The sequence below is a fragment of the Gigantopelta aegis genome, chromosome 13 (assembly GCF_016097555.1).
Source record: "Gigantopelta aegis isolate Gae_Host chromosome 13, Gae_host_genome, whole genome shotgun sequence".
Lineage (NCBI taxonomy): Eukaryota > Metazoa > Mollusca > Gastropoda > Neomphalida > Peltospiridae > Gigantopelta > Gigantopelta aegis.
Genome location: NC_054711.1, coordinates 5,296,829 through 5,321,064, shown reverse-complemented (window position 1 = coordinate 5,321,064; position 24,236 = coordinate 5,296,829). Strand labels below are relative to the sequence as shown.

Genomic DNA, 24,236 nt, shown 5'->3' with positions numbered 1-24,236 from the left:
AGTAGGCGATGATTAATAAATCAATGTCGATAAACAAAACAAACCTTTCTTTTCAATATACCAGTCATAGGGCAGTGATTGGGACAGGGAAAGGCCCAGTATTTAATCACTCGCTCGATGTACCAGTCATAGGGCAGTGATTGGGACAGGGAAAGGCCCAGTAGTTCCACCTCCATATCTATCCTACGAGGGCGGGATGTAGCCCAGTGGTTAATCACTCGCTCGATGTGCAGTCAGTCTAGGATCGATCACCGTCGGTGAGCCCATTGGGTTATTTCTCATTTCAGCCAGTGCACCACGACTGGTATATCAAAGGCTGTGGTATGTACTACCCTGTCTATGGGATGGTGCATATAAAAGATCCTTGTTGCTAATCGAAAAGAGTAGCCGATGAAGTGGCGACATCAGGTTTCCTCTCTCAATATATATGTGGTCCGTAACGATAATTCTGATGCTATAGAACCGTAAATAAAATGTGATGAGTGCGTCGTTAAATAAAACGGTTCTTTCTTTTTTATTTCTTTCAGGAACAGAACAAAGCCAAGGTCGACCAGGGTCACAAACAGGGATGTCACAGATGCAAATGATGCTTATGCCAGAAATGCAAGGTTTGTTGATAAACAATGGTCACATTTTAAAACCAGTAGGTGCTGGGTTCAAATCCAATTACCGCCACCAAACCAAAGTCAGGGAACAACTCGAAGAGGCATAGATACACATAATAGACACACACACACATTCACACACACACCTCAACCCACTCGCACAGACACATGCACACACACTCGCACACAGCCACATGCAAGAGAGAGAGAGAGAACAAGAGAGAGATAGGGAGAAAGAGAGATAGGGAGAGGGAGGGAGAGAGAGAGAGAGAGAGAGAGAGAGAGAGAGAGAGGAGAGAGGGAGGGAGGGAGGGAGGGAGGGAGGGAGGGAGGGAGGGAGGGAGGGAGAGAGAGAGAGAGAGAGAGAGAGAGAGAGAGAGAGAGAGAGAGAGATACAGATACAGATACAGACTACAGACTACAGACATAGACATGGATACACATACACAAAAGCTATGTATAAAATACATCCTGCCCACCTAGAGGATAAAGGCTTACCATTTTTATATGCCCATCTATGATGGGTTGTATTATGGTATATTGTCCGTCCATCCGTCAGTCTATTAACTTTTTCTTGTCCGGACCATATCTTGCATACAGGACTATCAAACCTTACATGTAGGAACAACTTGATGGCGATGTGTCACATACTATTACTAGGTCACTGTGACCTACTTTTCATTTATCTTGGCAATTTTCAGTTGTTATTGCTATTGTACATGTGTGAGGTTGCTATAAAACATAACCCGTGTATACAGTATTTGCATGGGTTATTTATTGCCTATCAATGGGGCGGGACGTAGCTCAGTGGTACAGCGCTTGCTTGATCCACGATCGATCCCTGTCAGTGAACCCAATGGGCTATTTCTCGTTTCAGCCAGTGCTCCACAACTGGAGTAACAAAGGCCGTGGTATGTACTATCCTGTATGTGGGATGGTGCATATAAAAGATCCTTTGCTGCTAATTGAAAATAGCAGGTTTCCTCTCTCAGTATCCGTGTGGTCCTTAACCATATGTTTGACGTCCTATAACCGTAAATAAAATGTGTTGAGTGCGTCGTTAAATAAAACATTTCCTTCTTTCTGTATTGCCTACCAGAATACATCCAGTTACTGTTACACGTCGGTTAAATGTATTATTTTTATTTTCATATCCCTTTTTACAATTACAAGTCTGACTGGTGCGTTTCCAATGTAGTTTGGTATACACATGTATAATTTTTTTGTTTTTTCTTTTTTTGTAGAATTATTTGGAGCAAGATGAAGTTGACAACTGCAGAGTAATTTCCATAGTAAGTAATAAAAGCTACACAACATAACTGTAGCCGTTTGTATTAACTGAATTACAATTCAGGACACACGTTTTCCTTCGGAGTGTACAAGTCACGACATGACAAATACATTTATACTCGTCAGGTGTGGATGTAGAATTTTTATAATGGGTGGGGTGTATCATTATTGTAATTAGGCTCTCCACGAGTACTCGAGTACTCTGGCACGGGTCGAGTCTAGCAAGACTCGAGTACCTGTGCAAAGAATAGGATAGGATAACATATCATATCCAATTAAGGTTCAAGCAAGAGCATTTTCAATTTTTTTTTTAAATGTATGTTATTTTGCCATCTGCTTGCAGCAGGTTACATTACAGGGTTATGAGAAGGTCTGCAATGCAATACAATAGCATGATTTGGCATCCATGTTCAGTGTTGGAACTAAGATGTTTGATGCCATTTTATTTTATTCCTTAATTTCATTATCATCTAGTGTGGCGGGTACTCGGGTCTGGGTCGAGTTTGACCCTCGAGTACTAGAGTCTAATTTTGTTGTTGTAATGTGGTATTGATTGGTATGAAATTTTAGCCTCATTCGAACCCTAAAGCTTGGGTCCCTGGTGGTTCAATGAACGTGTAACGGCAAATATAATTACTTAAAAACATTAAGGGGGTGGGGGGAAGAGGGTCTTTAATCATTCTTAATAATCTTCTGAATGTTTAGTACACAAAAAATGACTTGTTTACAAAGAAGCAAGTAGACATGTGTGTGTGTGTGTGTGTGTGTGTGTGTGTATGTGTGTCTGTGTGCGCGTGTGTGTATGTGCGTGTCTGTGTGCACGTACGTGCATGCGTGCTTATGGGGGTGGGGGTGTGTGTGCATGCGTGTGTGGTGTGTGTGCTTGTGTGTGTGCGTGCATGTCTGTGTGCGTGTGCGTGTGTGACTACAATCGAAGACACAAAACATAGTTACCTGGAGGTTTGCGGGTATGCTCCCCCGTAAAATTTTGAAAACTAGACGTCCTAAAATGCAATTTCCTGCATTCTGCAAGTAAAATTAATCTCTGCCTTACTACCAATAATATTTTTGATTCGGAATGTCTGGTTTGTAGCCAAAACATTTCATCTGGATGTATAGTACATGACACTACAAACAGCACACGTAACTACAATGTATATTGGGCTTTTTCTGTATAGTACAACACACAACTGATGGCTCAAATTTATAGCTATAAATTTTGTTCTGAATGTATAGTTTACAACAGGTCAAACAGCACATATTCATTTGCAGTTTTAATTGTCCTTGATGTATAGTTTATGACAGGACAAAACGGCACATTCGTTTATAGTTATAACTGTCGTAGCTGATGTATAGTGCATAACAGGAATAATAGAAATTGATTTATAGCTGTAACTTTTACTTCTAAATGTATAGTTCATGGCAAGACAAATGGCATTCATATATTAATTTATAGTTATTTTGAATTTAGAGTTTATAACGGAACAAACAGAATATATAGTTCATAACAAGACATTCATGTAAAGCTACATTATTTGTGAATGTACCATTCATAACAGGGCATTCATTTATAGTGATCACTTTGCTAGTGAATGTATAGTTCATAACAGGTCATTCATGTATACAATCATGTAGCTATAACAGGTCAAGTGCTGTCTGTTAATAATAGTTTATTTTATTACAGGTTATCTTAAAGGACTTCATGTTTCTGGTGGCACCATCTTATTTTGTCTTATCTTCCTGTTGTACAATAAATATTGTTTTTTTTTTAACCAAGTCTTAGTGTTTTCTGTGAGTTTCCAAAGCTCATAACCAATTCCACAACTTTTTTTAGACACATTATCATCAGTGTAATTTAATATTATTTTTGTAAGACAAATTCTAAGTGGAGGAAAATTAATCAACTGATATTCGATTTTTCATGACCCATTTCAAAATTCCATGACTGGAAAATGACATTTGCAATTTCTCTGCCTTTCCCCAGAATTTCCATGACCTGTACAAAACATTTCAAAATTCCATGACTGGAAAATGACATTTGCAAAATTCCATGTCTTTCCTCAAAATGTCAATGACCTGTACAAACTACACTGAACAACATAAGACATGCAAATATTTTAATGTGTAGTCAGGGGAGATAACCACAGTATTACTTTGTAACATTGGTGGCATTAGTTCCAGCTAAAGCTGTATCCTAACCGGCCGCAAGAGATATTTTACAAGTCATTGATTTCAATCTCTGTATCCTAACTGGACGTGTGCGATGCGTACGGTTAGGATATGGCTAGGATATGGTGATTGACCTCAATTTCTAAAATAATCACTCGCGGGCCGGTTAGGATACAGCTTTAGTGTTTTAGATGTTAACAATTTGACTATTTGGACCAACGCCATTAGTTGAAGCAGGTGTATTATATAGACCAATTGGAAGTGGCAGTAATCAAATTAATTGGGTATAGCCCGTCAAAATGAGCCTCAAGTGTTCACAAGTCGTTGATAATTTTAACACACTAATGGGATTCAAACGAAATAAGTTTAAATAAAAGAAAGGAAATGTTTTATTCAACGATGCACTCAACACATTTTATTTACGGTTATATGGCGTCAGACATATGGTTAAGGACAACATAGATATTGAAAGAGGAAACCCACTGTCGCCACTTTATGGGCTACTCTTTTTTTGATTAGCAGCAAGGGATCTTTTATATGCACTATCTGGCAGACAGGGTAGTACATATCACAGACTTTGTTACACCAGTTGTCGAGCACTGACTGGAACGAGAAATAGCCAAATGGGTCCACCGATGGGGATCGATTCTAGACTGACCGCGCATCAAAGTTTAAATAAATGAAATAAAACTAAATTAATTTTAACATTTTTTTCTTGTTCTGTATATTCCTCTTTCCCCATTATCGATGTGCGGTCGGTGTGGGATCAATCCCCGTTGGTGGACCCATTTCTTGTTCCAGCCAGTACACCACGACTGGTATATCAAATGCTGTGGTATGTACTACTACCCTGTCTGTGGGATGGTGCATATAAAAGATCCCTTGCTGCTAATCGAAAAGAGTAACCCATTAAGTGGTGACAGCAGGTTTCCTCTCTCAATATCTATGTGGTCCTTAACTATATGTCTGATTCCATAAATAAAATGTGTTGAGTGCGTCGTTAAATAAAACATTTCTTTCTTTCTTTTTTTCTTTCCCCATTAATTATTGCTCATATAACATACTAGTATACTGCATTAAACAAGTGAAATGTATTAATTATTGCTCATATAACATACTAGTATACTGCATTAAACAAGTGAAAAGTATTAATTATTGCTCATATAACATACTAGTATACTGCATTAAACAAGTGAAATGTATTAATTATTGCTCATATAACATACTAGTATACTGCATTAAACAAGTGAAAAGTATTAATTATTGCTCATATAACATACTAGTATACTGCATTAAACAAGTGAAAAGTATTAATTATTGCTCATATAACATACTAGTATACTGCATTAAAAAAGTGAAAAGTATTAATTATTGCTCATATAACATACTAGTATACTGCATTAAACAAGAGAAATGTATTAATTATTGCTCATATAACATACTAGTATACTGCATTAAACAAGTGAAATGTATTAATTATTGCTCATATAACATACTAGTATACTGCATTAAACAAGTGAAATGTATTAATTATTGCTCATATAACATACTAGTATACTGCATTAAACAAGTGAAAAGTATTAATTTATTCCGTCTTTCCACATGAAAACACAACATGCATGTAGCTGTGAGGTTTGAATATTTTATTTGACAAATATTATTACCTCAGTTTTGCGTCTGTCTTTTTAAGATCTGCCTGTCATTTGTAGTAGGTGTCATGTGCATAAGAAAACAAAACATGTTACTAATAAAATTACATTTTACATATTTAAAATTAAATGAAACTATAATAATAAAAAGATACACCATCAAAAGCCAGCCACCAATGTAGAAAATATATTAATAATGTACCGAACTTAAAAAGAAGAGAAATGCAAATGTTTTAATATAAATGTGGTCCCATAACATAAAGGTTAACAAATTATAATGTTATAATGATGACTATTTGTCAAAGGTGGTTTAACAGAAATCTTTATAAATGAGCACACAAGACCGTAATGTATTTTTAATGACTAGAACATTCCCACGATGATATCCACAATAAATAAGCTTGATGTCGGCGATTCAAAATATACAGAACAACACAGCCATAAACAAATATTTCAAAAACAGAAGTCTGTTTGCTGGTACTCAAAATTAGTAGGTGTACATTTTGCAAATATACTGACGTCCAAAAGAAACCATACAAAGAAAAATTAATTTAATTCCCTTTATATTTTGGATAATGGAAATTAAATATCTTTCTAAAATTATGGAATGAAATTTTGTTCCCAACATGCGAAAACACCACTCTCAAGAATATATAGGTTTTAAACTTGCAACACATTTAGTTTTTCTCTTCAGTAGTCTCTTAGAATATTGGTATAGTTTCTTTCGGACGTTGGTATAGTTTTAAAAAAGGTGTTTTTAACACCAATATGACATTGAAAGCTCAAAATATAGATCAATAACATTAAATGCAGACCACAAATATTAAATGTAGACAAGTAGCATTAAAGATGCAGGATCATAGTTTCAAATGTCATAATTTGCTAATGGCGTATTTATTTGTGATAAATAAGTACAAATAAATCAATCCCACATGTAACCTTTGCATAATTAATGTAAACAGTGAGTCACTTTAAGTACTACTAAATTCCTCTCTTATCATATCACAATAAATATGAAATAAGTGAATTCTCCAAATCTGGAAAGCTGACTGTTAACAGCTAGATGTGCACATCAGAGACAAATGAGTTGCACAAAAACAGCAAACTTGTCTGCAACATCTGGCTGGTATAACACTATGGAATGTATACCTCAACTGAACATGCCCAATTTCAGTCAGCCTTAAAAGATTTTTCAATAATGTTTTTAATTTCTACTAGTAAATTAAATTATTTGAAGCACACAGATGAAAGCAAAATATTTACATTTCAAAATAAAAGTTAATTTTTTTTGGCGTGAAGCTGCCATTATGTAACTGTGAGACTGCACCATTAAAATATGATTATTATCCACATGGTTCAACATAACCGAGTTAATAACAATCATACGAAGCATACGTGTAATAACAAGTGTTATTATCCACATGGTTCAACATAACCGAGTTAATAACGATCATACTAAGCACACGTGTAATAACAAGTGTTATTATCCACATGGTTCAACATAACCGAGTTAATAACGATCATACGAAGCACACGTGTAATAACAAGTGTTATTATCCACATGGTTCAACATAACCGAGTTAATAACGATCATACTAAGCACACGTGTAATAACAAGTATTATTATCCACATGGTTCAACATAACCGAGTTAATAACGATCATACAAAGCACACGTATAATAACAAGTGTTATTATCCACATGGTTCAACATAACCAAGTTAATAACGATCATACGAAGCACAAGTGTTATTATCCACATGGTTCAACATAACCGAGTTAATAACGATCATACGAAGCACACGTGTAATAACAAGTGTTATTATCCACATGGTTCAACATAACCGAGTTAATAACGATCATATGAAGCACACGTGTAATAACAAGTGTTATTATCCATGTGTTCAACATAACCAAGTTAATAATAATCATACGAAGCACACGTGTAATAACAAGTGTTATTATCCACATGGTTCAACATAACCAAGTTAATAAAATCATACGAAGCACATGTGTAATAACAAGTGTTATTATCCACATGGTTCAACATAACCAAGTTAATAATAATCATACGAAGCACACGTGTAATAACAAGTGTTATTATCCACATGGTTCAACATAACCAAGTTAATAACGATCATACGAAGCACAAGTGTTATTATCCACATGGTTCAACATAACCGAGTTAATAACGATCATACGAAGCACACGTGTAATAACAAGTGTTATTATCCACATGGTTCAACATAACCGAGTTAATAACGATCATACGAAGCACACGTGTAATAACAAGTGTTATTATCCATGTGTTCAACATAACCAAGTTAATAATAATCATACGAAGCACACGTGTAATAACAAGTGTTATTATCCACATGGTTCAACATAACCAAGTTAATAAAATCATACGAAGCACATGTGTAATAACAAGTGTTATTATCCACATGGTTCAACATAACCAAGTTAATAATAATCATACGAAGCACACGTGTAATAACAAGTGTTATTATCCACATGGTTCAACATAACCAAGTTAATAATAATCATACGAAGCACACGTGTAATAACAAGTGTTATTATCCACATGGTTCAACATAACCGAGTTAATAACGATCATACTAAGCACACGTGTAATAACAAGTGTTATTATCCACATGGTTCAACATAACCAAGTTAATAATAATCATACGAAGCACACGTGTAATAACAAGTGTTATTATCCACATGGTTCAACATAACCATGTTAATAATAATCATACGAAGCACACGTGTAATAACAAGTGTTATTATCCACATGGTTCAACATAACCGAGTTAATAATAATCATACGAAACACACGTGTAATAACAAGTGTAATGACATAATTTTCGGAAGCCACGCCATAACATGACGTTGCTTCTCCAGTCCTAGCTCAGACTGTGCATTTGAAATATGACATCATTTCGTTGTCTCCTTCTAGTTGTAGCTGAAACATTTTGAGTTGGGTCTTGTTGTTTATAAAGAAAACAACAATAATAATATGAATAATAAAGAAATTACTATACTCACGTGGGAGTCGTACTGATTTTACGAAACTAGTGTCAGGATTCATATATTACCATTACCACTCGGGCAATACAAAAATCCTGACACTTGTTTCGTAAAATCAGTACAACACACAAGCTCATATAATAATCTCTCTATATTAAATGTGAACTACTGTGGAGCAGAAATATTAAATGACAACAACTAATATCATAAAATGTGACCCAGGGACTAAAATGTTCTCTATGTGGACCAGAACTGCATAATGATATATTGCACATGCAGTTTAACAAGAATAAAACCTCACAAATAATGAAAAATCCAAAAAATCCTAATGAATACTCAGGGGTGGGAATTGGTGAACTGTAAAAAAGAGGAAATCTAGAGGGGTCCGGGAAATTCTTGAAATCCTAGGTTAAAATCTGTGCCATCTGACACATTTTGGAGGCAAAAATAATTAAAATGCGAGGAAACGGAATCTTCCATGAGAGAAAAATCGCGGATCCGAGGAGAATTTCCATCCCTGATACTCTGTTAAAAGATGTTACTTTTAATAAACAATTCTAATAAGGCAATTGCTTCATTTACTTTAGCACTTGGTTTTTTCTTGAATATGAAGTTAAAATAAAATTTGTTTTAATGACACAAGTCATAGGACACCGCTAGGAAAAACCCAATCAGAGAATGAGGAATTCGATTCTGTCACTTAAGTACCCAACTGAGCTAGATTCTGCCAATTTTGAAAATAATATGTTTTTCACCTGACTTTGTTGTAAACTAAAAACGTATAGACGGGTTTTCCCCCCGATTGTCGCCCAGCAGTTTACGACGCTGGCGATAGATGGCATAACTGTACGGCCGCCATTAAGAGAGTGAAATTCAGGCAACAATAACATGTGACGGCATTGCATCTGGGTGCAATTTCAGTATTTGTGACTTTCTTGGGATGTTTGTAAAAGCAAAACCAGTCTCGAGAATAATTCAACCTCATTTAAAGATTGTATATTCATATCAATGTCAGTAATAAATATTGAAAATGCAACCAGATGCAATGCCTTCACATGTTATTATTGTGCGAGTTTTACTCGTTTAATGGCGGACCGATAACGTGATTCTAAACATGGCCGCGCACAGTACTTTGACGTCACTGGCCAATAAACCCGTCTATAGGAAGAAACTAAACGGTGCGTAGTCTTGTCCTAGATCACGATCTCTGAAATAACATTTAAATGTAATTGTATAAAAACAGTAGGTGAAATACACTGACCCCTTCGTGTATTTCACAGGGTTTTTTGGGGTGTTTTTTTTTAGTAAAGTTAAAAAATAATTACCCAGTTTGTATAAAGTGAGGCTAAATTTGTTTGTCCAGTATATTTCAAAGATTACACACAAAAAACAGAAAGAAAAAAAAAGAAAAGAAAAAGGAGGTGAGAAAATTAAATGAATAAAACATAAAGCTAATGCAATAAACATTAAAGATATCACAGATCATTCTTTCACCATGCACATTATTCATAGCACTGACAAAAACATGAAACATGAAACCCATTAAAAAGCAGGCATTAAAGTAAACAAAGTGATTTCAACCAGTGTACAGGTCATCATAAAACATCTCTACCTCCTACTTTGAAACGCCCAGTAAAAAACAACTGCATCCAACAGAATGTATGTATAAAAAAGAGAGCGTCTGTTATTAGTCATCAGCCTACAGGGCATTCAAGATATTTTACCTCGAACATAAAAAGGAGCCAAGTGGTAAAGTGCTCACTTGATGTGTGGTCGGTTTGGGATCGATCCTCAACAGTGAGCCCATTGGGCTATTTCATGTTCCAGCCAGTGCACCACCATTATCATGGCTTGATGTGTGGTCAGACTAGGATCGATCCCCATCAGTGGGCCCTTTGGGCTATTTCTTGTCCCAAACAGTGCACCACGATTATACCACGACTATCAAAGGGTGTGGTATGTGCTATCCTGTCAATGGGATGGTGAATATAAAACATCCCTTGCTACTAATGGAAAAAAAGTAGCAGGTTTCCTCTCTAAGACTATTTGTCAGAATTACCAAATGTTTGAGATCCAACAGCCAATAATTGATAAATCAATGTGCTCTACTGGTGTCGTTAAAACAAAAGACACGGTTTTTTTTAAACATAAAGGCCACCTCTTTTAGAAATTAAATTCTGGGGTTTTTTTTCTAAATGCACCGTGTTTAGTTATCTAACAGTCCTGACTGGTTCAAAACAACCTGTTTAGTTATCAAACAGTCCTGACTGGTTCAAAGATGCACCCACATTCCTGTTTTCATTAGCTCAAATGAGCATCCATGTTGGTAGAGGTGTGGATTCAGGGGGAGGGAGCTAAGTGGGTCCACCACCTCCCCAAAACTTCAAAGTCCCGTTTTTAGACATTGTATATATTGGGGAGGGAAAAAAGAAGAGAATTTGCTCAACCAGGGAAGGGTGGGTTTCGAAACACCCCCCCCACTGCACACACACACATGATCTATTTCCCCAAAAATCCTGCTCAGGCCATTCTGATTGGCTTAAATAAACATCCATATTGGAATACAACTGTTTTAATTGACTTAAATGAGTATGCTGGATGGTAAACTGGTTTTGATTGGCTTAAATGAGCATCCTTGATGGAAAACAGCTGTTTTGATTGGCTTAAATGAGCATCCTTGGTGGTAGTATGGCTGTTTTCATTAGCTGAAATGAGCATCCATATTGATATCTTCTACACTACATTTTCTGCATTTCAAGCATGAGTTCTTCCAATGTCTTCCCTGAACTGTCAACGGTATCTACATTCTCCTCATTCTGGGGGAAAAAAGAAAAAGAATATTTAGTTGATATCAAATCAGCATATTTTTTAATTAATAGTTGTTAGAAGTTGAAAGGTTAATTTTATAAATAACTTATGAACAATAAGCTGTACGTTTTAAATATAGTATAACCTGTCTTAACCAGTCACATTTGCGAGTAGATAAAACGTGGCCACTTAAGACAGGTGGCCGCTGATTAAGGTTGCCACATATAGTCTTTAAAACATTTGTTGTTGTTTCTTGTTTTACCATCTGTTTTGCAAATTAACAAATGTTTCATAGTTGACTATAAATCAACTGTTGGCATGTTGCCTCCAGACAAAATACACCTGGAATGTATTAAAAAAGAATAGTCCATGAAGTGGCGCCAGTGGGTTTCCACTCTCAATATTTGTGTGGTCCTTAACCATATGTCTGACACCATTTAATCGTAAATAAAATGTGTTGAGTGTGTCGTTAAATAAAACATTTCCTTTCTTTCAGTTGCCAGATTCATAATGAAATGGTAACATGATTATTCTCTGTTCACCTTTTTTAACTTGGGTTTCGTGTACGCCAGATGTACGCCTTCTGTCAGTACGGGCTTATCTCCCTCCGCCTCCTTCAGCTCTTCTGTGGTCGTTTCCGATACCAGCTCAATACCTGAAAGTACCGCAAATAACAAGAGTCACAAGAGAAGTCGGTACAAAATGTTGACATAAGAATTGCAATATTAGTGAAATTGGATGGATGAGTAAACAGACATATGGACATATATCTAAGAGACATAGCACATCAGTGGTGTTTTCTGATATCAGTTCAATACCTGAAAGTACCGCAAATAACAAGTCACAAGAGAAGACGGTAAAAAATGTTGACATAAGAATTGCAATATTAGTGAAATTGGATGGATGAGTAAACAGACATATGGACATATATCTAAGAGACATAGCACATCAGTGGTGTTTTCTGATATCAGCTCAATACCTGAAAGTACCGCAAACAAGAGGCATTACATGGGCAGTCGGTGAAAACAAAATTTAAAGGGACAGACCTAGTTTTTAAACACTACAGCGTATTTTGACTATTAGAGCCATTTATGACCACTGAAATCAAACATTACTTATATTTTATTGTTTAGATTATCTATTTCCATAGAAACGAAGTGTTTCTGGTCATCCTTGTGTTTTAATACCACAAAATACATTTTCATATTTTTAAAAATGCATGCGTGTCTGATTAGTGGTTATTGATTCGAGTTCTGGTCTATTTTTTAAGGATATTTCCCGGTTTTATTGTCACAAACTCTTCTTTCACTCTGTTGTAACTTGATTCAAATGTGTTACGGGTTTGTAGATTAACTAAACTAAGTGTCCATGTTTACGAGTTGAAACTAGGGTCTGTCCCTTTAACATAGATGGAGATGAACACAGACAGATGAACACATGAATATATGGAAGAGACAAAGATGGTTGAATATCTGAAATAACACAAACAAGACGAGTACGTCACAAACGCAGACATGCATCTTTGTGCATTTGGATGGATTGGTGGACATTTGTTGTTTAACTACACCACTAGAGCACATTCATTTATTAATCATCGGCTATTGGATGTCAAACATATGGTCATTTTCACACAGTCATAGAGAGGAAACCCGCTACATTTTTTAATTAGTAACAAGAGATCTTTTATATGCGCCATCCCTCAGACAGGATAGCACATACAACCTTTGGTATACCAGTCATGGTGCACTGGCTGGAACGAGAAATAACCCAGACTGACCGCGCATCAAGCAATTGCTTTACCACTGGGCAACGTCCCACCCCGGATTGGTGGACAGATGAACAGATGGATGGATGGACAGACAGACAGATGAATGTATGACATTGTACATGTATATGGAAGAGACCTCAGCGTTTCAGTGGTGTTTAATACCTGAAAGTACTGCAAACAAGAGTTAGATGTGGATATCAGGGATTCTAGATTATGGTAGCCCCACTCCCATGGCTAGTGATATTCAATGTTGGGCTAGTAAATAACTACTATTACCATGCCCGACAGGGCTTCTAGATTATGGTAGCCCCACTCCCAAGGCTAGTGATATTCAATGTTGGGCTAGTAAATAACTACTATTACCATGCCCGACAGGGCTTCTAGATTATGGTAGCCCCACTCCCAAGGCTAGTGATATTCAATGTTGTGGCTAGTAAATAACTACTATTACCATGCCAGACAGGGCTTCTAGATTATGGTAGCCCCACTCCCATGGCTAGTGATATTCAATGTTGTGGCTAGTAAATAACTACTATTGTCATGCCAGACAGGGCTTCTAGATTATGGTAGCCCCACTCCCAAGGCTAGTGATATTCAATGTTAGGCTAGTAAATAACTACTATTACCATGCCAGACAGGGCTTCTAGATTATGGTAGTCCCACTCCCAAGGCTAGTGATATTCAATGTTAGGCTAGTAAATAACTACTATTACCATGCCAGACAGGGCTTCTAGATTATGGTAGCCCCACTCCCAAGGCTAGTGATATTCAATGTTGGGCTAGTAAATAACTACTATTACCATGCCAGACAGGGCGTCTAGATTATGGTAGCCCCACTCCCAAGGCTAGTGATATTCAGTGTTGGGCTAGTAAATAACTACTATTACCATGCCAGACAGGGCTTTTAGATTATGGTAGCCCCACTCCCATGGCTAGTGATATTCAATGTTGTGTCTAGTAAATAACTACTATTGCCATGCCAGACAGGGCTTCTAGATTATGGTAGCCCCACTCCCAAGGCTAGTGATATTCAATGTTGTGGCTAGTAAATAACTACTATTGCCATGCCAGACAGGGCTTCTAGATTATGGTAGCCCCACTCCCATGGCTAGTGATATTCAATGTTAGGCTAGTAAATAACTACTATTACCATGCCAGACAGGGCTTTTAGATTATGGTAGCCCCACTCCCATGGCTAGTGATATTCAATGTTGTGGCTAGTAAATAACTACTATTGCCATGCCAGACAGGGCTTCTAGATTATGGTAGCCCCACTCCCAAGGCTAGTGATATTCAATGTGGCTAGTAAATAATTACTATTGCCATGCCAGACAGGGCTTCTAGATTATGGTAGCCCCACTCCCAAGGCTAGTGATATTCAATGTTGTGGCTAGTAAATAACTACTATTACCATGCCAGACAGGGCTTCTAGATTATGGTAGCCCCACTCCCATGGCTAGTGATATTCAATGTTGGGCTAGTAAATAACTACTATTGCCATGCCAGACAGGGCTTTTAGATTATGGTAGCCCCACTCCCAAGGCTAGTGATATTCAATGTTGGGCTAGTAAATAACTACTATTACCATGCCAGACAGGGCTTCTAGATTATGGTAGCCCCACTCCCAAGGCTAGTGATATTCAATGTTGTGGCTAGTAAATAACTACTATTGCCATGCCAGACAGGGCTTCTAGATTATGGTAGCCCCACTCCCAAGGCTAGTGATATTCAATGTTGTGGCTAGTAAATAACTACTATTGCCATGCCAGACAGGGCTTCTAGATCATGGTAGCCCCACTCCCAAGGCTAGTGATATTCAATGTTGTGGCTAGTAAATAACTACTATTACCATGCCAGACAGGGCTTCTAGATTATGGTAGTCCCACTCCCAAGGCTAGTGATATTCAATGTTGGGCTAGTAAATAACTTCTATTGCCATGCCCAACAGCTAGTGAATTTTTTTTTGTCAAATGTTGCAGTTAAGTCTATTTTGTAAATATAAATATCTTGCCCCCACCCCAACCACCAATGTTAGTGTTTGTAAGATCTATCTCCCTCTTTAAGTGACATATCTAATTATTACTATTATTTAGTAAAATTGTTTGAACTTTAAAGTGAAGTAGGGCCATTGAATATTTAATCGTGGCTAGTAAATTTATAAAATCATTGATCCCATGGCTAGTGGATTTAAAAAAAATTCTAAAGTCCTGGGATATGGACAACACTTTAGTGCCACTAGAGGGTGGACAGATGGACAGGTCAACAGATGGATGGACAGATGGATGGAAAAATTGGTGGATGGATAGCTAAACTCAATACATTTGGTGGTAACTTAAAAAATATGTTGTAAATAATATAAACATGGATATATTTTAAATAAACAACAGTGTCATTTAGTTTGAATAAAATATTTTTTACATGCCAGTGTAATTTAAATCTTAATCTTAAACAAAATAATTAAAATTTAAAATTCACACACCCCAGTCGTTTTCTTCATGTTCAATAACTTTCTCTTTTTCCACAATGATCTCAACCTTGGGTTTGGCTGCTTCCTTTGCCTAAATAAAACACACACACAAAGAAACATTAACATTTATATCTTTCTATAAAATTACAGTGGTGTCATTAAAATAAAGAAAATTCCAACTTCATTCCAACAGCCAATGGTAAACTAAGTAAAGAAGTACAATATATACACCAGTACCAATATGTTTTTGAAAGGAAATAGGAAACCTCCCCCCCCCCACCCAACAAAAAACCCTGACATACTGATATTAATTATGCAGTCAAACACTCATTACCGCACTCAAAATTAAAGTGATCAGTTTTGTTTAACAACACCACTGGAGCATATTGATTTATTTAATCATCGGCTATTGCATGTCAAACACTTCGTGATTTTGGTAATAGTCTTAGAGACAAAGCCAGCTACATTTTTGATTAGTAGAAACGGATCTTTTATATGCACCATCCCACGAACAGGACAGCACATACCATTGCCGTTGATATATAGCAGTCGTGATGTACTAGCTGGAACAAGAAATAGCTCAAGAGGCCCACTGACTGGGATCGATCCCAGACAGTCAATGCATCAGGCAAGCGATTTACCACTGGGCTACGTCCCATCCCCACTTAAATCAAAATTCACAAGACAATTTTTTTAAAATTAAAAATGTTTTGTACAGATATTGATTAGTTAATATTTAGTGAAATATCTAAAATCTCCGAGAGAAATAATACTGCTATTAGTCACTAGTGGAAATAACCGAAACATGTTACTGTCACCGTAGGAAGTATTATTTTCACTGTAATAACGTCATTTAGAATATGACATCATCATTGATTGGTTATATTTGACAAGAAAATTAATTTGTATTTTGTTGGGTGCCTAGCCATGTTGGCATCAGGGGTAATGAAAAGGTGGATTCAGCTGCCAAATCTGCTTTGGATTTGCCTTATGGCAGGGTTAGTGTTTTATACTGATTTTAAGCATATATTAACCAATGTATCTTTTCGACGTGGCAAGATAATTGGAATGGTGCGGTTACGAACAAGCCAGTCTTGGGAGAGTGGCAGTCCTCCTAAGGCAGTGCAGGAAGGATGAAATTATCTTGTGTCTTGCCCGCATCGGTCATACTTACTTGACCCATTCATTTATTCTGAAGAAAGATTCTCCAACTCTGATGGTACGCCTAATTTTGGTCGAAGAAATGTGATGGAATCATTTCGATTTCATTCTGAACTTTTGTTGCAATTTCTTCGTGATACTGCATATTATTCTAAATTTAAATTTTACCAATCTGTGATATTTGTCTTTTTTGCACAGTTCCGCACTCTGTGTTTTAATTTACCTCTGGAATTTTTATATTGATGTTGATCATCACTTCATGTCTGGATTTACCATAGTTTGACACCCAATAGCCAATGTATTTTTCATGCTGGGGTGTCGTTAAACATTCATTCATTCATTCATTGTTTACGTGGTTTACACTAATTGATCAATGAATGTGTGGTCTGTATTTTTTTTATTTTAAAAAAAGGTATTTACGATGGAAGTTATATAATAACTATAAATCATATTTGACAAAACACATGAAATATTCTCCATGTAACATAGGCCGTACTTGGTATTCTTTCTGCCGCTTCCTACAGAAGTTTTCCTCACACTGTGGGTTAGGTTTGAGAATCATGGTGGGGAAGAAATCCTGCAGTGCATTGTAGCCCAGGTAATATGTGACATCACCAAACTGTAGTAAATATCTGAAAATATAGACACTTATTGAATAATTTGTACATCACCAAACTTCAATAGATATCTGAAAATATAGACATTTATTGAATAATTTGTACATCACCAAACTTTAATAAATATTTGAAAAGAAAACTATTTAATTAGTAATTTGTTATATATAACATCACCAAATTTTATTAAATATCTGAAACAAAAAATAATTTACTTAATAAGTAGTAATACGTTACATCACCAAACTTAAATTGGTTAAATTATTGGTAATATTTGACATCACCAAACTTTAATAAATATCTGAAAATACAGACATTAAATCAACAAATAGACAGTCAAAATTGACATCAAATGTTCACAAGAGTTTGATAATTTTAATAAATATCTGAAAATACAGACATTAAATCAGTAATCAGACTGTCAAAATTGACCTCAAATGTTCACAAGAGTTTGATAATTTTAATAAATATCTGAAAATACCGACATTAAATCAGTAATCAGACTGTCAAAATTGACCTCAAATATTCACAAGACATTGATAATTTTAATAACTATCTGAAAATACAGACATTAAATCAGTAATCAGACTGTCAAAATTGACCTCAAATGTTCACAAGAGTTTGATAATTTTAATAAATATCTGAAAATACAGACATTAAATCAGTAATCAGACTGTCAAAATTGACCTCAAATATTCACAAGACATTGATAATTTTAATAAATATCTGAAAATACAGACATTAAATCAGTAATCAGACTGTCAAAATTGACCTCAAATATTCACAAGACATTGATAATTTTAGTAAATATCTGAAAATACAGACATTAAATCAGTAATCAGACTGTCAAAATTGACCTCAAATATTCACAAGACATTGATAATTTTAGTAAATATCTGAAAATACAGACATTAAATCAGTAATCAGACTGTCAAAATTGACCTCAAATATTCACAAGACATTGATAATTTTAATAAATATCAGAAAATACAGACATTAAATCAGTAATCAGACTGTCAAAATTGACCTCAAATATTCACAAGACATTGATAATTTTAATAAATATCTGAAAATACAGACATTAAATCAGTAATCAGACTGTCAAAATTGACCTCAAATATTCACAAGACATTGATAATTTTAGTAAATATCTGAAAATACAGACATTAAATCAGTAATCAGACTGTCAAAATTGACCTCAAATATTCACAAGACATTGATAATTTTAGTAAGGAAAGGAAGGAAATGTTTTATTTAGCGATGCACTCAACACATTTTATTTACGGTATTATTGCATCAGACATATGGTTAAGGACCACACATATGTTGAGAGGAAACCCTCTGTCGCCACTTAGGCTACTCTTTTCGATTAGCAGCAAGGGATCTTTTATATGATCCATCCCACAGACAGGATAGCACATACCACGAATTTTGTTATACCAGTTGTGGAACACTGGCTGGAACGAGAAATAGCTCAATGGGCACACCGACGGGGATCGATTCCAGACTGATTTGATAATTTTAGTAAGACACAAAGACTAAAGGGATTCAAACTGAATAATTTAAAATAAATTAAAGAAAAATAAATGAATATTCATGTTTCTTTCGTTGTTGAGTGTATTTAAAACCTACTTTAAGGCGTTTTGCACCAGGAAGCCAGCTACAATCGCCATGGTGGTAGGAAGACTGGCGGCACACACTCCCTCCCGTTTTAGAGTCTTCTCATCCGTATGTGTCGCAACAACCAGCGGAGGGGCACACTGGATAAAAAAAAAATTTGTTTAACAACACTACTAGAACATACTGATTAATTAATCATTAGCTATAGGATGTTAAACATTTGGTAATTCTGTTACATAGTCTTAGAGAAATATTTTACACCATCTAATAACTAAGACTAAGGTCAGAAGGTCACACACAAAAAAAGAAGAAGAAAAATCAAAAAATCTAAACAAAACAAACATTCTGAGAGTACTGCTAAAGCAATACATGTCCCCAATCAGGTCCAACAAGTTTTCATATCTCCTACAGTCAAGGGCCATAATTGAAAAATGGTAAATCGCCATGAAAGTTCAACTTGATCTGTAACAGTACATGATAAAGCTATATACAAAATGTCATCTCTATATGTTGGACAGACAGACAGAAGGATAAAGACAAAACTTATCATCTCCTCCTGTTGGACTGGTAGGAGACTAAAAACAAATCCAACCCCCCCACTAAAACAACCCTCTGATCCTCCCAAAAACTCTAAAAATAAAACAAAATAATGGGTTAATCACCACACCAAAATCCTTTTTGATGATATAATTTTGTACGTACAGCAAAGCACGACGTCTGGCCCGGAATGATGACCTGTATATGACCTGAGACAGCATTTTCACTCACACCCGACTCGATCCACATTTGTTGCATTTCATTACACGCCTGAAAAATATACACCAATAAAACAACACTCTTAAAACATTTCAAGAAAAAAACCCCAAGAAACAAGACTACAGTAAGTCAAACCAATAAATAACGCAAACCAGAAAACTGCAATTTGAGGATTCAGACAACCACTTTATATGAACTGTGTGTGCGTGCACAACTATGCAATATATATGAACTGTGTGTGCGTGCACAACTATGCAATATATATGAACTGTGTGCGCGTGCACAACTATGCAATATATATGAACTGTGTGCGCGTGCACAACTATGCAATATATATGAACTGTGTGCGCGTGCACAACTATGCAATATATATGAACTGTGTGCGCGTGCACAACTATGCAATATATATGAACTGTGTGCGCGTGCACAACTATGCAATATATATGAACTGTGTGTGCATGCACAACTATGCAATATATATGAACTGTGTGTGTACATGCATTTGGGGTTTGTTTTGTGTGTTTTCGTTCTAGCCAGTACACCATGACTGGTATATCAAAGGCAATGGTATGTGCTATCCTGTCTGTGAGATGGTGCATATAAAAGATCCCTTGCTACCAATGGAAAAATGTACGGTAGCGGGTTTCCTCTTTAAGACTATATGTCAAAATTACCAAATGTTTGACATCCAATAGCTGATGATTAATACATCAATGTGCTCTAGTGGTGTCATTAAACAAAACAAACTTTAACTTCTTTGTTTTGTGTGTGTGATACATGTATGGTGTTTGTTTTGTGTATACCATATATCTTAGTGGTACTGGTCCATTTGTCTCAGTATCCGTGTCTGTGTGTCTGCCTGTATGTCTCTCTTTCTCTACATCCGTCTCTGTATGAAATGATGTATGTTTTGTATACCAGTGTGTCTGTGTGACATGTGAGCACATGCTCATGTCAGTGTATTTCTGCTATAATAATAAGAATGACTGTTTTAATGTCTGTATTATTAACTTACCGTATTAATAGCCATTCTAGCTTCAAAGTTATCTACACAGCTGAGAACAAGATCCACTGGACCGTCTCCCTTCAAGTTACCGTTACTGAAACAAAATAAATCCACACGAGTTAAACACGGCTAGCTCTGGGTGAGCTGAAATCTTCGACAAATTATCTATTGAACTTAAAAAACTGCAGCAACCGACATTCATATGCGAACAAAATATCAATTATTACATAAAATTATTTTGCCAAATTAAAAAAAAAAAATCCAATTGCTTTTAAAAATTCCAATAGGCATATTTCGTGAGTGCCTTAGCTATCCCGGACTACTCTAATGAAATTTTAAAATAATTTTCGTAGATTTTAAAAATATATTTTCTTTACACAATCTAACAATAAATAAATTCTCACTCCAAATGTTATTTTTTAATTAAAAAAAAATATGGGGGGGGGGGGGATGGGAGATTCAAATGTAATCGTGGGTATTCTATTTAAGTTGCTTCTGTTTAAATATATATATATTTTGTTTACCTTATTCTCTGCATGAAATCTTGGAAGTTGTCCATTGTTGTAATGTTATAGTTATAAACCTCAAATTGAACATCTGGGTTGATTTCCCTAAAAACAAAAATGATTTTTTTTTCACACATATATTTGTCCTGAAGGTCACTCTTATATAAAAAATTTGTTTAACTTCTACTCCTTAAACTTTCTATTTGTAAGCTATAATTTATCAGGTTAACAAAGTTAACATTTGGCATTCAGGCCTCACACTTACTCTAAACAAATAGGAAAAAAGTTAAATATTTAGTTTAAAAGTTTCCCATTTGTTTAACTGGAGAAGAACCTATATTAGTGATCTGGGCCTATATTGCCCAAGCTATCTTAGCTCTACGATATCGTAAACTGTCGTAAGCTATGTGCATCGTAATGACATCATAGAATATGACGGTTTTATGATATTATAGTGCTAAGATAGCTCCAAAAATAAGTAGCCCGATTCTTTCTTTACAGCCTCACCCACTTAGTTAATGCTAGATTTGGCCCTGGAATTAAGTCCAAACCTTAGAGTTTTTTCAGCCGCCTCGACTTTGCTCATGCCCGACTGATGTGGCTGGTAGAAAAGCCGATTCATATTGGCCAGTTCCACTTTGTCGTAATCAAACAGCAGCAGCTGAAACAAATATTAAAAATGCTTAATTTTATAACAAAAGTTAAAGTTTGTTTGGTTTTAACTACACCAATAGAGCACATTGATTTATCATTGGCTATTGGATGTCAAATGTCTTTGGTAATTCTGACATACAGTTTTAGAGGGGAAACCGCTACATTTTCCCATTAAGAGAATAACACATACCATTACCACAGCCTTTGATATAGCAGTCATGGTGTACTGGCTGGAATGAGATATAGCCCAATGGGCCCACCGACGGGGATCAATTCTACACCGACGCACATCAGGCGAGTGCTTTACCACTGGGCTACGTCCAATCCCCAATTTTATAACAAGAATTTCACAGAATTAAATGATTCACCAGCATGCAGCATGAACAGGATTGGCATAACTCAATTTGTTGTTACAAAAACATACCATGACTCTTTGTCATTTACCTTTCCTATTCCACACCGTGTCAACATCTCCGCTGTCACGCTTCCAACTCCACCAACTCCAACAACGGCAATGGAGCAGTCACGGATTCTCTAAAATATAAAAATAATATAAATCTGTGAAACAAATACACACACTTACTAACATGTTTGGATAATGTACATAACAAATTTATACTGATTAAATGATATCTAAAAGGAAATTTAAGAATGGTGCATCATGGGAACAAAATAAAAACTGATGGTCTAAAAGAATCTAGAGACAGGAGCTTTAACAATTTGTCAGAAAGCCAATTGTTTTAAATCAATTGTCTCATGTATTTTTAGTGGTTGTCTGCTACCATGTTCCAGTTAAAGAATGCCTACTACATAAACACCTTTATATATTTGAAAAATGTAATTTACAAATATTATCATAATCATATCTAAAAATTCCAATATAAACAGATACCTCATAATTGTCCACAATGCCCATTCGCTTTAAGGCCATCAATCGACTGAAAATAAAAGACAAATAAATTATGAATTATTTAATTATAAATGAAAAATGCTATATTGTGTATGAGTATTTTAGAGTATCAAATGATGAATAACTAAACACATTTAGGAACATTCTGTCAATGCCGTACACAAATAAAATAAAATATAAATTAATTAAATAAAAAATAAAAAATGTTTACCAGTTGGTGATAGCCACACTAGATACCAAATAATCTCTAACACTGTGCAACATAACCCTACTAGGAATCTGGTAGAACTGGGGGGGGCAGAGATTGCAAGTACCCTTAGTTTACATTTAATGTTTACTTTTTATTTTCTTGTATTTTCTTGTTTGTGTTAACAGATGGCTCTTACAATTTTGTTGGCAATGATCATAATCAAATCTAGAGCCAATGGATTTCTTAGTCTACCTCCTATCACCCAGGGCTTGGGGTGGAGGTTCTAGCTCAACAAAAACAGAACTTGCCCGAGTTGCTCGAGTTGTAGAATCGAACAGTGGATCCATTCTCCAAACATTTTTTTCACTGTCCCAACCAGTGCCCCAAAACTGATGTGTGTGCGTGTATGTATGTATGTCTGTGTGTGTATATATAAAGAAATAAAATGCTGTGGTATGTGATGTCTTGTCTTTGGGAAAGTGATCTTCTCTACAACTTGTCAGAAATTACCTCTTTTTTTTACATTAAAAACCAATGATTAATTAATTGCATCGTCTAGTGATGTTGTAAAATACCCCCCCCCCCCCCCCATATTTTCTATACTCCACCGACACAAGAACTTCCTGGAATATCATCCATATGTTAATATGTTTATTGTGTTACCTACAAAATCAATTCTTTGTTATAACCATACTGTGGTCTCAGTATAACGTCCTAAATTGGTTTCTGCTACACCCAGCTTCAAAAACAAACCTGTATGGATTAGAGTCGACAACTTCTGAACTCATTTGACTTATTTTCTGTCTGGCTACGACGTTACTCGCCGCTTTATTCTTGTCTTGTTCATCTTTTAGTTGTTTCTCAAGTTCTTTTACTCTCGCTTGAAGCTCTGCAACCGACGCCATCTTATGTTAATTTACGTTTTTGTGTCTAGTTGTGTAATTTGTAAATAATAGTAAACAATATGTTATTTTTCAACTAGGAAACGTGGGTCTCAACCACTGAAAAACGTGCTTTCATGGACCAAAGAGCTA

At 35.7% G+C, this 24,236-nt stretch overlaps 1 protein-coding gene across 1 annotated transcript; it reads right to left on the bottom strand.

The window, feature by feature from the left end:
* Positions 1–10,784: 10,784 nt before the first annotated feature.
* Positions 10,785–24,222, bottom strand: LOC121387567 (ubiquitin-like modifier-activating enzyme 5). The gene is made up of 12 exons (XM_041518721.1): positions 23,956–24,222; positions 22,995–23,040; positions 22,547–22,636; positions 22,000–22,109; positions 21,467–21,553; positions 20,952–21,036; positions 19,883–19,987; positions 19,193–19,320; positions 17,443–17,578; positions 15,798–15,876; positions 12,093–12,205; positions 10,785–11,558 (listed from the first exon to the last, which is right to left on the bottom strand). Exons 1-12 carry the CDS (start codon positions 24,105–24,107, stop codon positions 11,481–11,483), a joined length of 1,209 nt encoding a protein of 402 aa, XP_041374655.1. The 5' UTR covers positions 24,108–24,222; the 3' UTR covers positions 10,785–11,480.
* Between the last annotated feature and the right edge of the window lie 14 nt (positions 24,223–24,236).

Bases quoted from the DNA above. Each gene is read 5' to 3' on its own strand.
- LOC121387567 (XM_041518721.1), bottom strand. From the start codon at position 24,107: ATGGCGTCGGTTGCAGAGCTTCAAGCGAGAGTAAAAGAACTTGAGAAA. The intron at 23,041-23,955 runs GTTTGTTTTTGA...TTTTATTTTCAG, and splicing joins GTCGACTCTAATCCATACAG to TCGATTGATGGCCTTAAAGC. The intron at 12,206-15,797 runs GTGTGTGAATTT...CGGTACTTTCAG, and splicing joins ACATGAAGAAAACGACTGGG to GTATTGAGCTGGTATCGGAA.